Consider the following 16912-nt stretch of genomic DNA (forward strand, 5'->3'; position numbering starts at 1 on the left):
GTTGCAGTTTCACTGCTAGTCCTTTCATCCCTATATTAAAGAGAAGCGGTGAAAGAATTGAACCTTGCTGCGTTCCTCTTTTGGGGGTCTGTAGAACATCTGAGCGGGCGGATACCAGCACTATCGTAGCTGTGCGGTTGTCTAGAAAGGATTTTATGTATTCATAAGCTCAGTGTCCGCACTGTATGCTCCATAATACTGTTAAGATGCTTTCGAGCGAGATGGTATCGAAAGCTTTTTTGATATCTAATGCAACTATGGGGAATCTGTCCACATTTCCTTTCTAGATTTAGCACTTCTTTCAGTAGCGAAATGCGTCCTGTACCGGCATATGCGGTCGAAAGCTGAACGTAGTTTCCGGGAGTATGTTGCGGTTTTCAATGTATCTTGTGAGTCTCGACTGTAGAACATTTTCAAAAAGCTTACCCAAACACGAGGTAACTGATATGGGTCGGAGGTTCATTATGACCTTCGGTTTTCCTGTTTCGGCATTAGACATATTTGTAACTGGAAGCGCATTCTTGCTTTTCTAACGTTCGCTACAACACTGCGATACAAGCTACAACAGCAATTTCACCTTTCTTCACCCTGTATGGACGCGAGCCTTCGCATACCATCCACACTCTCCTTCCGTGCCATCCTGACGCTCCCAACTGCCCGCCTGTATACGAAGCTGCCCGACAAGTCGAAGAGTGCCACCAGCCTGCGCGCACCTTTACATCACAAGAACAACAGTGCCAGGATGAAAGCCACGCCGACTCACTTAAATATTCTGCCTATGGGGTCCCATTGAGGTCCCAAATATCCCACCTAGGGTCTCTTGTATCGCTGGCTCTTCCTTGACAAACTCCTTGGCGTTGCTCAAAACTTATCCCAAAATAGGAAGGGCCTTACGCCGTCTCGGATCAACCGTTCCCGATGAATTTTCCCATTGAACCACTTTCTCCATCTGACGACGTGCGCTGGCGTGGTCGTGACCTCGTCCACGTGGAGCGTCTCAAGCCCTACCGCAGCCCTGTACCGCAAGCCTGGAACCTGTTAGGTTGCCAGGATGGCTTTCTTTTTTGTGAGGGCAATTGTGAGGAAAAAGACGCACCTCAGTCAAGCAGCCACGCCTACGCTATGCTCGCGCTGCTTATCGCTGCATGGTGTCTCTTTCGAAACGCTGCCTCAAGCCGCCCCGCCGTTCGTATTCGTAGCGCCCTTGAAGGAACACCCCAAAAATAAACCTCTTTTCGCACAACTAAATCCTGATGTCTTACGTGAGAAAACCACAATGTCATTACGCTGCATGCATATGCCGTAGTCAGTGACGACTCCGGATTTATTTTGGTCACCCTGGGTTCTTCCGCGCGCACCCAGTGCGCGGTGCACGAACGTTTCTGCATTCCGCTCCCATCAAACTCGAAGCCTCGTCATTATCAGCGCAACGTCACTGCCGCTAAGTCACCGCGGCGAGTAACTCCAATTTCCTTATTATTATACACGTACACTGCAGAAATGTTTTCATGAGACAACCGCTGAATAACTTTTGAAAGAGCTTGGTTGCATTTAGGAGGGAAAGCTCTAGTAGCCCTAAGAAGCAGTCTTTTGATTTAGATCGTGCTGTTTTTGCGAAAATTGTCGGAACTCCTTAACACTGAAGGAAGAGGCTCTGCAATTCACGCTGCGAAGGTAGTTGGACAGCGAAGCTGTAAACGACAACTAGAACTGTTGCCCATTGCGACATAGATTGAAATTATTCACGTGGCGACTTTGACATGCAGTTTACCTTATTATTAACCAAATCACCCGTGAATTAAGTTTTAGGTGCACGTTAGAGACCTCCCGGTGGTCCAATTATCCGGAGTCGCCCACTACGGCGTGCCTATGAATTAGATTGTGGTTTTGGCTCGTCAAACATCACAATTTATTTTTTATTTATTGACCTAAGATGTTTCGACGGCCTGCGACTTTACTTGCGCCGCAACTCTGTGCGCCTAGAAACAGTGTAACACAGAGGAGAGAAATTGGCCGAGCCTCTTATGCATGCTGCCCTTCTGGACTCCTCACTGTACGCGGCCTTCCCACAGCACACTCACAACACGAATCAGTTGCCAGGCGGACTCTTCTTTTACGTACGAAAGTTTATTTACGTCACTCCTTGCTTCGTATGCTACCCTCAAGTTGCCGTCTCGGCGGCAGCTTGCATAACGGTAATATATAACGGAAAACGTATGCGGGGACCGCTACGTGCTTCGCATTGCGTGTAGGCTCAGAAGCGCCTTTTCAATTGTGTTTTTCGGATGCTTGTCTTAAGCTTGTCGTTTACTGAAACGTATGCTGTTCTGTATGTTGTATTAGTTATTCCAAAGAATGTATGCACTGTTCTTTTCATTTTGCCGTGTGTTTGTAGACTCTGCTTTACGAAGGCACGAGCCATTGAATTTAGGGGTATGAGCCATTGATGGTAGTTTTCTGCCGACGTTACGCCACGAAGAAATCCGACGATCGCAGCCATAGACCGCTTCGCTGTATAAATAGATGCTCAAAATTTGAAAGCCCTTGGTCGTGCACCTAAACAGATATACGATGTTGAAACTTTTAAGACAAAACAAAAGGACGACTGAAGACATGAAGCACGTGGCGCGCCATGTCGAAGTCATCGACCGAGTCCAACGAGTCTCAATTTTATTGAACGCTGTTCTTGACCCAAGCCGTCAAATCCCTTCACATCAGTTCTATGGGAACTGCATCTGTTAAGGCATCTAAAGTGGAAAATTTGGTACATGAATTTACAATTTATGGAAAAAATGAAAATACGTGTACGAGGATATTGAAAATTTGTTCTCACAAATTAGTATTACATGTGATAGTGATTTTATACATCAATTCTGCCCTCTTTGCATGTTTTATTAGGTGCTGTTTACGAAATTGTCATGTCCCGTTTTATTGCTGAGTTAAAATGTTGTGAACGTGATAACCGAGGTTCTTGGAATATGAAATATTTCCAAATTGCTTCTACAATTTATGCCAAAAATTGAATATTGACTATTCAGTTACTGCATTATAACAAAATCAAAATCGGTACGGTGATTCCCGAGAAAAGCGATTTCTCCGTTCCCACGAATTTAGACAAAAGGCTGCTACCATGCTAATGCCCCTTTGAGCTGTTTTTCATACTCATGTAAACATGATGTACATATACTGTGTGCTGAGGTTGTTTTGACGATTTTCACTGCGCATCTTTGGAGATGCTGTGCTAAGTTAAGACGTAGCAGAAAGGTCGTGATTAGCATTGAAAAAGAAACACAAAAAACGTTCGCAGCCACAAAGACTTCTTGCAGGTTAGATTCTATCTGATGCTTAAATTATTCAGGACATCACGCAAGTGAGCGGACGCGCTGTGTGCGAAACGTGTAATGTGAATTTAGGCACACGTACCATTGCTCGCGCGCACGACTAGTGCAGTCCCTTCATTCGTGCGGGAAACCAATGATGCAAGATGCAGCATTTGCTGTAAAAAAAAAAGAAAGTCAGGATCACAACTGCGCGTTCACAGAAATTGTGATGTTACTACTTGCTGTTTTTTTTCTTTCTCATTTAGGTTGTATTCTATTGCTTCAAGAACTATCTGTAAGCGTGACATAATTAGGGGGCATTCTATTGGCCGCGGGCGCGAGAAATTCTTCTCCGAAAATGACCATTGCTTGTTCGGTGTCCACCTTTTGTCGCAATTCTTATTGTGTTCAGTTCTTATTGTCCCTTTCCTCGCGTGAGACCATGCATGACTCCGTAATCACCGGAAATTACCACTCACCACGGATGAGGAGGAAATAATGGAATGTTTGGACGAAAGAATCCTCCCAATTAACGGCCATATCACTCTCTTTAAAGTGTATCTGAAATTCTAGCATAGACCCCAATTACACGTGCTTAGGTGTAGGCTTATGGTGTTTGGAAAACTGAGAAGGCCGGGGCACAGTACACGCGGCAAAATAGAACCTTTGCTTAGGCGGTCAATGGCAAGTACACGATTTCGTTGCTGAAGAATCGAAAATTGTCCCAACAGTAGAGCCAATGAAAAACAAATTAGCCAGAATGCCTAGAAATAAAGAGCCGTGAATTCTAAGCTCCATCTTTAAATGTTATAAAAGAGTCAATTTTCTTTCTTAATCGAAAATTCAGTGTTTTTTTTCTACTTTGGTTTTGCGAAGTAAAACACATTTTTCCACTAATTTTGCACTTAACGCAGTGAAACAAACGCTTAACATAAAAACACAAAATATTGGCAACGGAATTTTCCCTGCGTTTTTTTTTATCGCCATACTTGAAATATTTCTAAATTTTGAAATGCGTATCCCACCAACCCAAGTTCTTCGTTATTTGTGCAGAGGCTTGGCAGTGGTGTAAGCGTGAAATTCGGTTTCATAACAGGCAGCACGAGTAGCGGCATCCGTGGAGCGTACCTGGCAACAAACACTCAAAGTAAAGTGCCTCAAACAAGCCGCCCACCGTCGGACGTCTAAGAGTCACTTGTGGGCCTATATCATTTCCGAGGCTACGAGGCGAACTGAGCCATTGGTGTCTATAAGTTATAGTACACTGACACTGCGCTCACACAATTTCCCACTGACCTTTCTGGCTTCGAGAAGTGCAAGTGTGATGGAAGTCACTGAGAAGGCGATTATGCAGCCGGCGTAGAAATAGTAGAGGTCTAGTAACCACACTATGATGCTGGCAATTTGGAAGACGTAAAATGGGTGGAGGACCTGCAGAAAAGTAGGACTTCACCTCTGGTTTCCACATAAGCACACATACACGCATCGTAAAACATGTCTTCCTACCTTTTCCAGGAGAAGTGCAGCAACAGATTTTACTTCAAGCTCCATTGAGTTTCTTCCGTACAACACAGACCTGGAAATGATGTTTTTTACGCTGTCACATTAGCCAAAATCGCCATGGAAAAAGGTTTTGTCTTTGTGCACACAATACACTTGGTTTCATTGCTTCAACTTCCACAGAACATTGGGACGCTGCGCTAAATTTCCGAATAGTACTTTCTTTCTGACTCAGGAAAACTAGGCCGACCGAATTCCATAACTTTGTGGAGAAATTGAAATGCTTAGTGGTTTCTTCGTAAACATTGAAGAAAAACTAGGCGGCATTGATTGGAACAAAAACAGTACCGCGGAAGCTGATTCATTATCACTTCATTTCATGTTGTAAAATAAATGTATATTCTTTCTTTTCTGAATTGAAAGCAGTTAGAGTTGTACAAACGGTGCAAGTCTCAATTTTAAGCGTGAATAAGCGCGAATGCCGTGTGCATCTGTAGTCATAAGTGCCCTACCAATGCTGTAAGGATCATACCCTGATAAATCTGAAAGAAACGCATGCAGATCTTTATTAGAGATGCATTTGTGAAATTGCACGTCGGCCTTCCTATCCCTGAAGCTACTCGTGATAAAATTGCATTGGATCCAGTATTAATGATGTGCTTCCATCATCAGATTGCGGTTCTACACCCTTGAGCGCAGTTGAAGGAATGCGCGGATATATCAGACCATCTGATTTTTTTTTAATATTCAACCTTCGGCCTCTCATTAAGTAGGACATTATTCTGGCTAGTTTGTGAGTAGTTGCCAAGGTACAAACATTGAGTTCCTAAAGTCCGTGATCTAAAAAAATGCGCGTTGTTTTACCAAAATATTTACTCAATATTTCGGGACGCCGTATTTCTATTAATGCGTTACTCGTGGGCGTACCGCAACAAAGCCTTCTGATACTTTTCCTATTACAACGTTGCCAAAATATATCCAACGTTCTCATAGCTTGAGTAGTTGTGGTAGCGTATATTTGTTTTATTGAGGTACTGTTTGTTGCAACTATTTGAATTATGTCATTTTATTTTTCTCATTTTAAGTGATTTCCCTATGCGATTAATTACAAAACTATCCTATGTTCCAAAATGCACAAATACAGATGAATGAATACGTAAACAGAATTGTGTATCACAACATCAAGCCCCCAATAAGCTTGATTGCAATCGAAAGTTTGACGGAACGCCATCTCGTAAGGTAAGAGCATCGTTAGTATAACAGATAATTGACCAATGTATACACAAACACACACACAGAGCTTCATGTTTCGGGATCCGTACACATTGTGTGAAGATCCGTTCATATCCCTTGTTCACATTGAGTAGGTCGTTACTAAAATAATTTATATATGCTTGAGCACTCTTCCCCGGGTTCGAGGGGACACGATGTGAAGATAGCATTGCATATTGTCTAGCGTGTTGTTCGTCGTTTGGAGAACGAGCGATTCCAGAAGTAATCTTGCAAAGAACCTTCGTTCCGTGACGGTCTTTTTCGTCCCAGTCTATCACATGGGGTGTGTTTTCAGCGGGCTCCGCGGTGAAATTTGTTTACACATGGCTAGCGCCGACTTCGTCTTTATGCTGTCTGCTTCTCCGATTTCGCCAGATTCATAATCTGCACAGTAAATCTTGAGTAACCTTGAGCGGGTCAAAGGATGTTCCCGAGTTCATTCATGGACTTGCTCGGCTGCACATGCGCGATCTCGACGCCCTGTTTCTTAAAAATTCTGAACAGCGGTACGCTAATTTCACGAATCAAGGGGTTCATTGCGCGTTTCGCTGTTGAATATCCCGGGACGTCTTCTTTCTACTGCCTTGAATGCCCGGTCATTACTTGCCGCACCACTTTTTCAGTAAAATACCTCGTGTAGCCATTCCGTTTCAAGTCGTTCCGGACCATATCCACCTGCTCTTTCAAGTCTGCAGCCGTGGAGCAAGTGTCTATGGCACGAGTGACAAGCGCCGTAATCACTGCCTGCTTGTGATCGCAAGGGGGCAATGAATCCAAGCAAATGTACCTCCATGAAGTCTGTGGAGATGGGTTTCCACAAGGCTTGGCCTGCTAGCGATTGTCAGGACTGGACACAACGCTCCTTCACTCCGCAATGCACAACGGCGCTGCGGCAGGGTTCGTCGACTCTCTGACACGGCGCTGAGAAGGCTCCGGAGTCCGATCGCCAAACAACACGACCTTATTAACCCAAGATACAGTGATTAGAGACAAAGGCTCGCCGCAAGACCGATCGAGTAGGCGCGCTCGCTGCGCTAGAGCTAACTGGGTTGCGGTCCACCGCGTGCGAGAATAAGAAGTCGAAGGAGCAAAGGTCCCGCGTAGCCAACCCGTTTCGGTCCTGTGAGCTAGTGGCGCGGCCCGTGACGTTCCCTGCATTGCAGAAGAATTCCCATTGCTATTTATGAAAATTCCATATTTACGACATTTTTCCCTGCATTATTCTGAAGAGATCCTTGTAAATTTCCCTGCCCATAAACACCCGTAAGCTGCAAGGTTCTGACTGGTGTTGCAGAAGTCGCGGCACGCGGTAGCCGGTACTTAGCGTCACAAGTTGGCAGCTGGGCGTGATCACATTTTTTAATAGTTCTTTTTGCTAATTCTGACAAGACGTGATTATTTTGCATTATTCCCGCCTCCTCTCCAAAGCGGCACCGGGGACATTAAAATCTAGAACACGGACCAGTCCGGGTTCGGCCTTTGGTTCTCCCGCTGCCCTCGATATCTGGCCCCACATGCTCTATTTATACACTTACTCTAGCGACGAAAAAAGCCAGTCCATGGCAAAACAAGCGTCCCGTGGCCACTCCCACCAGTCAGAACTTTACCCACATAAGTTATGTGTACACACACACACAGAGACACACAGAGACACACACACAGAGACACACACACACACACACACACACACACACACACACACACACATATATATATATATATATATATATATATATATATATATATATATATATATATATATATATATATATATATATAAACTTTTAATAACAGCTGCACGTGAAGAAAGTTTGTGCGGCTTCGAAGAATTGTTCACTACAGTGACGGCCTTATATGAGTATGTACAAGACCTCATCGTATAAGACAGTTCAATTTCACAGCCTCAGTCCCCTCGCCCCATTATGACTCTGGCGTCACCCGCCGTGGTTGTTTAGTGGCCATGGTGTTGGGTTGCTAAGCACGAGGTCGCGGGATCGAATCCCGGCTACCGCGGTCTCATTTCGATGGGGCCGAAGTGCGAAAACACCCGTGTGCTTAGATTTAGGTGCAATTTAAAGAACGCGAGGTGGTCCAAATTTCCGGAGTCTCCTACTATGGCGTACTTGATAATCAGATCGTGGTTTTCGAACGCGAAACCGCATAATTGAATTTTTAAGAATCAGGCGTCACTCGGTGCTGCAATCTTCCTTCGTGAAATCGTTTTATACTTCACTTTGACTAATACTGATTCGCCTTCCCGAAGAATCTGCAGTATCTCTGTCATATGTAAGAGGCTTGGGACCCAAAAAAAAAGAGGACGATGTGCGCCGACCGGTCCCAGCGGCACGAGCCCTCGAGGCGCGTGACCCGAGGTGTGATCGAAGGCGTAGCGGCGCCAAGCTGGGATCATCGACGTGGCTCTGGGCCAAGAAAGTTGGAGCGTTAACTTCGCACTGGCGACGGGAGCCATGGAGGTTCGGACAGGCTCGAACCTCCACGGAACTAGCTCGATCATGATGCCTTTCCTTATTTCCTTTATTTCATTCTAACGAACTAAGGGGGAGCTTGTTCGAGGGAGCTGCTTTATGATGCGGGTGGGAGCGCATTCAAGTGCTATTTTTAGTATTTAGCGATGTTTATTTATCAGTCCGGAAAAATTAATACGCAATTAGGGCGTCGCTGAAAATAGCACCACTAGATGTCCCTTGGTTGTGCCTAGAAATGCCTCTTTGACACTTTGATAATTAGGATGGTACGTCTCCGGTTATATAATTAAATATAATTACCTAATTAAATCTCAGTAATAGAAGAAATACTGGAAGCTACTCCACTGTACCGGAAACAATCTTTGATTGTCGCAGTTGCTCTTTCTTTTAAATCTGAGTGCATGATAGTTAATTGGGACACCCGGTATATATTTATGATTTCTGCCTGCAAGTGACGATGTTTCCATTCCTAATGAATGTTCTAAATTATTAGATGAGCTTTTTTCATGAGTCGTTAGCATTGCTTACTGGAAAGAAAAACAATACTGAGACACATCACTCTCGTTCATTGTACACGCCTTTGATAAAAGACTCGGCCGAAAGGATCACTGAAGTTTGCAGGTGTTTTTCAGGGTAAAAAAAGGCCGCAGAGCAATTTGAAGCGACGTAAACATACAAGATATTCATTCTCTAGGCATAGTCGATAGCTTTAGAAATAGTTTTTAATTGGCCATGTCCTTCTCCTCCAAAAATATAGTAAACGTTGTCCTGTGTGTACATTTGAATATATTGTACATGTGCATGGTGTTTACAGTGGAAACCTAAAACAATGTTGAAGCGAGAAAGTACAAATGCGCTTGGCCTCCTATGGTCAGTATTCGGATAAATAAAGCACAAGTATGCATTAAGAGCCGTTCACGTGAAACTATCGAGGCAAGTCAAAAGAAGCCTCAAATGATGTGGGTGACAAAACTCTCGTAATTGCATTTTAAGTGTGTGTGCAATAATTTAATTGAAAAGCAATAGAAAAATGCCGGCGAGAAAGCAAGCATTCCTATGAAATGAGAAAATCTTTAGACCGTACTCGACAGCATGCCGCTGGGGTCTTCACCGACCGGCCCCGGCGCCCTTACCGGCGCGCAGCGATTACTAGGAGCTTTACAATTAGCTGAAGATGCTACTAGTGCCCAAGGTACGAAACTGTATTATACAAATTTATTTTGACCTTTTAGTGCGCTACGCTCCTTCGGCCCATAATGTAATCCATTGTCGCGCCACGCTGAGCTAGTGTTATTCATGTCAGCGCTCTTTGCCTACTGTTAATTAAGCCGTGCTTCAAGAGCAAAAAACAAAAAGTTGTTACAGACGTTGTAGGCTTCGGCATCGCCGGTGGGACTCTGCACCCTCCGAAAAACTCCAGAGGGGACTCGGGCCCCTCCGGAGTTTTACTGGTTTTGACTATGTGAAAATGACTGGTCTTCTATGTGTCCTAGTATGCGCAGGGCTTGTAATTTTTGGGGGGGCAGCTTGCGTCGCTGTACTATGTTGCTTCTGGTGTCAAGCCACAATTTGTTAATTACTCTTGGAGCCACCTGTAGGATGTTTCTGCTTTTCAGGAAACAAGTATTCGCTGATTGCGCGCTCGAGCACGGACGGCCTTGCTGAAGAGTATCCGGCGCGGCTGTGGTAGGCAAGTGATGCCGCCGGGTTTATGCACCGTTAAAATAGGTGCAATCGCGCTCGCGGCTTAGTGATCTGCCATTAGGGGACCTCAACATTTGTAATGGGGCTTTCTTCCCAACGCGAAAAAAAAATTAAATTATGGGGTTTTACGTGCCAAAACCACTTTCTCATTATGAGGCACGCCGTAGTGGAGGACTCAGGAAATTTTGACCACCTGGGGTTCTTTAACATGCACCTAGATCTAAGTACACGGGTGTTCTCGCATTTCGTCCCCATCGAAATGCGGCCGCCATGGCGGGATTCAATCCCGCGACCTCGTTCTCAGCAGCCCAACACCATAGCCACTGACTAACCACGGCGGGTTTCCCAATGCGAAGGCGTCTCCACCTCAATAGGTGCAATTGGGGCGCCACATGGGAAATTGTGTTAAGTGCTCTAGAATTGAAAAAGCAAAACTAGTTACATCATGAGCTACTCAATTCTGTGGCCGAGATATTCCCTTTAGGTGCTTCCTTTTGTCGAGATATGACGACTTTAGCCGCTGACTTAGATTTGCTAAAGCTTCATCGCCGCATGCACTGTTATAGCAGCTTGTAACTGCCGGGTGAACACTCATTATAGGCCAAATGCAAAGAAACTTCACTCGGGCTAAATTGCCTATAATTGCTTAGCATATACTGTCAATGTAACCTTGGTAAAGCCACAAAGCTGGTAATTGTCAAAATTTTCTTATTAGCAGCCTGCAAATAGCGCCTAAGCAGACAACGCGCGCACCTGGCGGTGGGCGGCACCGATGCGGATATTGCGTAAGCTCTAGAACCGTACACGACTGCTAATCTCTCGGTAGCGCCTAGGAGCACAGGCGCGTTGCTCGGTCAACATTTGGAAATTTGCTGCTTTCTCTTTCAGCGTACATTCCCGTTGCGCACGTGATGTGAGCTGTTACAAGAATGCCGTCGAGTTGCGTGGCTGACAGGTGCTGGAACACGTACTCGAACACTAGCGATTGCTGTGCGCTACACAACGCTGAGTAGAGGAAGGCCGAACACATCTTTCCTGTCGCAGCTTTGAGAGGGCAAGCCTGCTCTGCGCCTCAGCAGAAGAGTGCGACGCGGGCCAGCCAGCGTGCACAGACCACGTGCACTTGCAGCTGCACAAGCTACACTTCACGAACGCGTTCATTTACCCATGCAAGATATACTTGCGAAATGCTTTCTCTGGATGAATATAAATGATGTAAGCCACGATGGAACACCAAAAGCAAAGGTAAGTTCCATTCAGAGGCAATATTATCGAGCGATCTTGTCCGATAGTGCGTCGTCTTCGAGGCATTTCGCGTGTCTCGACATCGGACGCGTCGAAGAGGACTCACGAAAGCCTTTCTGACACAGCGCCGGAAATGCTGTCAACAGGAACAACATAGCAATAAAAATTACGCAGATCTCACGCTCTGTGGGAATCGATGTAAGCGAAGGTTTCCGTGCTGGATGCTTTGATTAACGATAATTAGCGGCAATGTTGACTGCTAAAGCTTAATTTCTTCAGCGTTTAGGCTAACACGTGAGTGGTGAGTTGGTGTTAAACGTTACCTTGCTTGCACCACTGCTGTTTCTTTGCGTAGTACACAGAACACAGAGCACAGAGGGAGAGGTGTTTGCCAGAGGCGTTGTTATAGGCCATAGTTTATAACCTTTGAGAGGGTTGAGCGTTGTCATTTCTTCACATGGCACATCGCATAGTGGCAGAAGTATTAAACTTGAATTGGATTATGGGGCTGCGCGTGCCAAAACCACAATCGGATTACGAGGCACGCCGTAGTGGCGGACTTCAGACTCCACTCTCGTAACAGGCTGATGACTTTCTCAATTGTTGCTCCATTTTTCCCTCACGCAATTAGTTACTCAGGCCATCAGGATTTCAAATAATGTCGCTGACACCCTCGACTTGGTACTTACGGCACATGCTGGTACTGCATTTCGTATCACCTACTTACCAAGAATTAGTGACCACCTCTCGCTCAATTTCATAATTAACGCTCATTTCCCTAAAAAGTCCAAACCGTATGCGACTATCGGAAAGTTAACTTCGTAGCAATAAACAATTAGATGTCTCATTTCGGTAATGATTTTGCCAAAAACTTTGATGATCGTTCAGTCAAATTTAACTGGAATTTCTTCACACATACAGTTCACATATAAACTGAGAAATACATCCCTAACCGCACAATCACTGCAAATGGTCAAGCGCCATGGTACTCCGGTCATCTAAAACACTTATCCAACCGAAAAAAGCGCTTCTATAAATTCGCAGAATCATCCTCTACTGACGCGCTGGGCAACTTAAAATCCGCCTCAGATATCTATATAGCAGCTTTAAAAACTGCTAAAGACAGCTACTCATCTAGCACACTACCTGAAATACTAAAAACAAATTTTAAAATGTTTTGGCAAATAGTAAGCCCAACAACTAACAATGCTATTTCATTAGAATATTTATCTGGAAATGCTGTTCCCGAAAACACGTGCGCGACCGTTCTTAATGAATCATCTACAAGTCAATTTTCGTAAACTGGCAATGTTGAATAGCCTATCGTATACCAATACGAATACTTACCACTGCATCCTGTGATTGTTGAGGTATACGGAATTAAATAGATAGTTTACCGTATCATTCATCACCTGGCTACGACTACATTAACAATAATTTCCTTAGAAGCGCTAGCCTCTTTAGTTCCATGATACTGACAAAAATTTTCCGACAATCCCTTAACTCATGTGAGCTTCCAAAGGAATGGAAAATTGCGCAGGTGGTTCCAATCTCTAAATCTTGCCCCAGAAATTCACCTCTTAATTATCTCCCCATATCCCTTATAAGTAGTTGCTCTAAATTATTAAAGCACGTAGCTTTCATGAATCTGGCTAGCTTTCTAGAATCCAACTCATATTTTACTAACGCACAGCATTCCTTTGAAGATCATATTCGTGCGAAGCACAACTAGTACCAGTCACTGATGAACTGCATCGCATCCTGGATCGCCCATCGTGCGCTGGCTGTGTCTTCTTGAATTTTAGTAAAGAATTCGATAAAGTATGCCATAAACCTCTTTTTTTAAATAAGCTTGTTAAATATCGACCCTAACCTTCTGAAATGGATAAAGCATTTCCTTACTAACTCCTTCCAATTTGTTACTGCTAACGGTCGTAACTCCACTCACTGAAGTTCAATCGGGTGTACCACAAGGGTCTGGGCTGGGATCACTATTATTTCTTATCTATATTAATGATCTGACCACTAAAACATCTTCAACATACATCTCTTCGCAGATCATTGTGTTATCTTCCGGGAAATTAAAAGCACTGACGATACTTAAACACTCCAAGCTGATCTGGATAATATCGATGACTGGTGCGGAAAGTGGCTAATGGAACTAAATATTACCATATGCAAAACGATGCGTGTATCGAGACCTAAGTGTACTCCTAGCACCTACCATTTGAACAACGTTCCCTCAGATTTCGGCGTGTCATATAAATATCTTGGTATCCACATTACAAATAACTTAAATTGAACCATGCATATACACTAAGTTATTAACAATGCTAATTCTATGCTCGGGTACTTACGGCGCAATTTTTTCAAAGCACCGACTACATCAAAGATGCAGCTTTACAAGACTTTAATACGCGCGAAACTTCAATATGCATCCGCAATTTGGGATCCCAGTCACGTTAATCTCATTTCGTTACTTCAACTAGCACAGAATAACTCTAGCCGTTTCTTTCTTTCTAATTATAACAGTGCTGCGAGTATAACCTTAATGAAAACTAACCTAGCATTTATTCCACTCGCTAACCAGCGCAAGTTGCCCGTCTTTCGCTATTTCATAAAAAATTTAATCACACCACGCTTCACGACGCTTTCATCCTACGCCCGTCATACCTTTCAAACCGCGTCGATCATCGCAGTAAGGTAGAGATTCATTCATATAACACAAAGTCTTTCTTTCCGTCTTTCATCACCCGCACACCTCAGGAACGGAAGCACCCTCCCTCAAGTATCGTAGTCAGCATCGATAACAGTTTTCCGCGAAACAATAGCTAACATTCTATAATCAGGAGAATCATTGTATTAACAGAAGTGACTGCACTTGTTTGTTTGCTTTACATTACTACTCTGTAACCACTCCCCTCTTTAATGCCATATGGCCCAGAGGGTATACTAAATAAAAAAAATAAATAAATTAGACACCGTGACTTTCTTTACCGTGTCCCAAAATTTAAGTGCACCTGCGTTTTCCACTTCGCCCCTGTCGAACAGCGGCTGCCACCATTGGGATCCAATCTACGACCTCTAGCAAAGTCATAGCCGCAAAGCTAACGCGGCGGGCTCAGAAGTGTTGATTTGGCGGTCGACCGCTTCCGTAGTGGCGCCTGGACCCTGCGGAGCGCTTTAATTTGCAACTTCTGCACACCCTGCAAAAGTTGTCCGCTTGACATATTTGCATGGCGTTTATTTTTCAAAAATAACAGCAACGTACTGTACTGTACCTTGAACTAAAGCTTATCGTGTTTCCCCGTATCCGCTGTCTTATAGTCGTAAGGTTTCCTTGCCTTCTAACGTCACCTCCCCCCCCCTCTCTTGTACGCGAACGGCCTCTTCTCCTCTCTACAGTTCTGTCTGCGTCCCTTATGGTCTCGCACGTTAGTAGAAAGGGAAGCGCTGCATTTTCTGGAATGCTTCTGAAAGGAGTCACGGATAATTACAGCTGTCATGCGGCTAAAGTGCGGATGGCCAGAGAGCTCCATAGAGAGAGAGAGAGAGAGAGAGAGAAGTTTAATGATACGAAATGCTGAGAGGTCGGCCTGAGGTATATTCCTCTAGCCAGCTACTCGGCATTGGGGGAAGGGGAAGAGGGAGAGAAACAGGGAAGAAAGAGGTGCATTATGAGTGACGATGACGATAGAAGGAAGATGTAGAAGATATGGCAAGCAATTTGGCATGCTCAAAGTCTGCAATCCAGGCCAGTAATTTTTAAAAAATTCAGTAATTGATGTATGGCACTTTCACATCCCTGTTCCCCCCCCCCCTTATGTAATGTCCCCGAAGGGACCCTTAAGGGAATAATAAATGATGATGATGATGATGATGATGATGATGATGATGGCCCTCAAACTCGATTGAGCATCTGGCCAAGGGCCTAAAATAACATCCTCCGACAACGGTGCGCTGTCGAGACGCTTAAGGTTGTTGTCCAGCCTTTCACGCTCTTCCACGTACTTAGGGCAGTCACAAAGCACATGACCTATAGTCTCAGTCACATTGCACACCTCACAGTGTGGAGACTCGGTGCGTCGCATGAGGTGCACGTATCCGCGCGTAAACGCTACCCCCAGCCTTAGTCTGTGCAGAAGACTGCCACAGCTACGTTGAATTTTCTATGGTAGCCTAAAATTCATGGTATGGTCCAATCTCTGGAGTCGTCTGTGGCGATTATCCGGATTGTCCCAGTGCTTTGCTGTCAATTTTCGAATGACACTGGAGAGGAGACAGTTGGCGTCCGCTCTTGAAAAAGGAATTGAAAGCAGTGACCCTCGTTCTTCGAGCGCTTTCTTCGCTTCGGCGTCGGCCAGTTCGTTGCCCTGTATACCTCAGTGACTGGGAATCCACTGAAATGTGATATGGTGGCCGTTTTCTTGCGCTAAAGTGTAGAACTCGGCAGCTTGAAGAGCCAACACTCTGTAAGTGCTTCCTTTCAACACCACTCCATAGGGCATTGTGCACATTCGACGGGGTGGGGTGAAAACGAGTTTCTCCTGTCGCCTTTCCTCTCTTACTGTTGATCGTCCTCATCAGTCTGTTTAATGTCCACTGCCGGACAAAGGCTTCTCCCTGCGAAATCCAATTACTCCTGTCCTGGCCCACCGATTCCATCTAGCACCTGCGAATTTCCTAATTTCATCACTCCTCCTAATCTCCTGTCGTCCTCGATTGCGTTTCCCTTCTCTTCGTACCCATTCTGTAATTTAATGGTCCAACGGTTATCTAGCCGGTGCATTACGCGTCCTAACCAGCTCCATTTTTTCTCCTTATGCTAATTAGAATATCGTATATAACCGTTTTCTCTCTGGTTCAAACCGCTCTCTTTCTGTCTCTTAACGTCATGCCTGGCAAGCTTCGTTCCATTGCTCTTTGCGTGGTCCATAACTCCTTGGCCTTGTGTCGCGCGGTTTCTGTTTCAAAGCAAAGCTTTCTTTACCTCTTAATACGACTTTCCCACTGCTGCTGTCGCCCACACCGTCTCGGAGGTTGGTTCAGAGCGTGTATATATATGACAGGCGCAAGTAAGAGAGGTCCAAGTTAAGGACCTCTCTTACTCGCGCCCTCCGACGGTGTGTGCGACAACAGCAGCCCACAGCAGCAGCAGCAGCAGCAGCAGCAGTGGGAAAGGCGAAGGATGAGGTAAAGAAAGCTTTGCTTTGAAACAGAAACAGCGCGACACAAGACGAGGGGGTATGGAGCTTTTTCGTGCTGTTTCTCTTTAATACAAGTGATGAACCAACCAGCCCCTTTGAACACACTGCTACGGAAGAACATGCTACGCTTGTCACGAAGGAGAGCGCGATGCAGAGGACATGGTGTGGATACGGCGGT

At 44.9% G+C, this 16912-nt stretch overlaps 1 protein-coding gene across 1 annotated transcript in view; it reads right to left on the minus strand.

Moving 5' to 3' along the window:
• Nucleotides 1-16912, minus strand: part of LOC142576609 (polyamine-transporting ATPase 13A3-like) — a 296153-nt gene that overhangs the window by 176999 nt on the left and 102242 nt on the right. Inside the window, exons 7-9 of the mRNA XM_075686810.1 lie at nucleotides 4827-4896; nucleotides 4617-4751; nucleotides 3424-3496 (exon numbers count right to left, since the gene is read on the minus strand). Of these exons, the coding sequence (XP_075542925.1) occupies nucleotides 3424-3496; nucleotides 4617-4751; nucleotides 4827-4896 (278 nt within the window). The remainder of the gene's footprint in view (nucleotides 1-3423; nucleotides 3497-4616; nucleotides 4752-4826; nucleotides 4897-16912) is intronic.

Source organism: Dermacentor variabilis, chromosome 3 (assembly GCF_050947875.1).
Source record: "Dermacentor variabilis isolate Ectoservices chromosome 3, ASM5094787v1, whole genome shotgun sequence".
Classification (NCBI taxonomy): Eukaryota; Metazoa; Arthropoda; class Arachnida; order Ixodida; family Ixodidae; genus Dermacentor; species Dermacentor variabilis.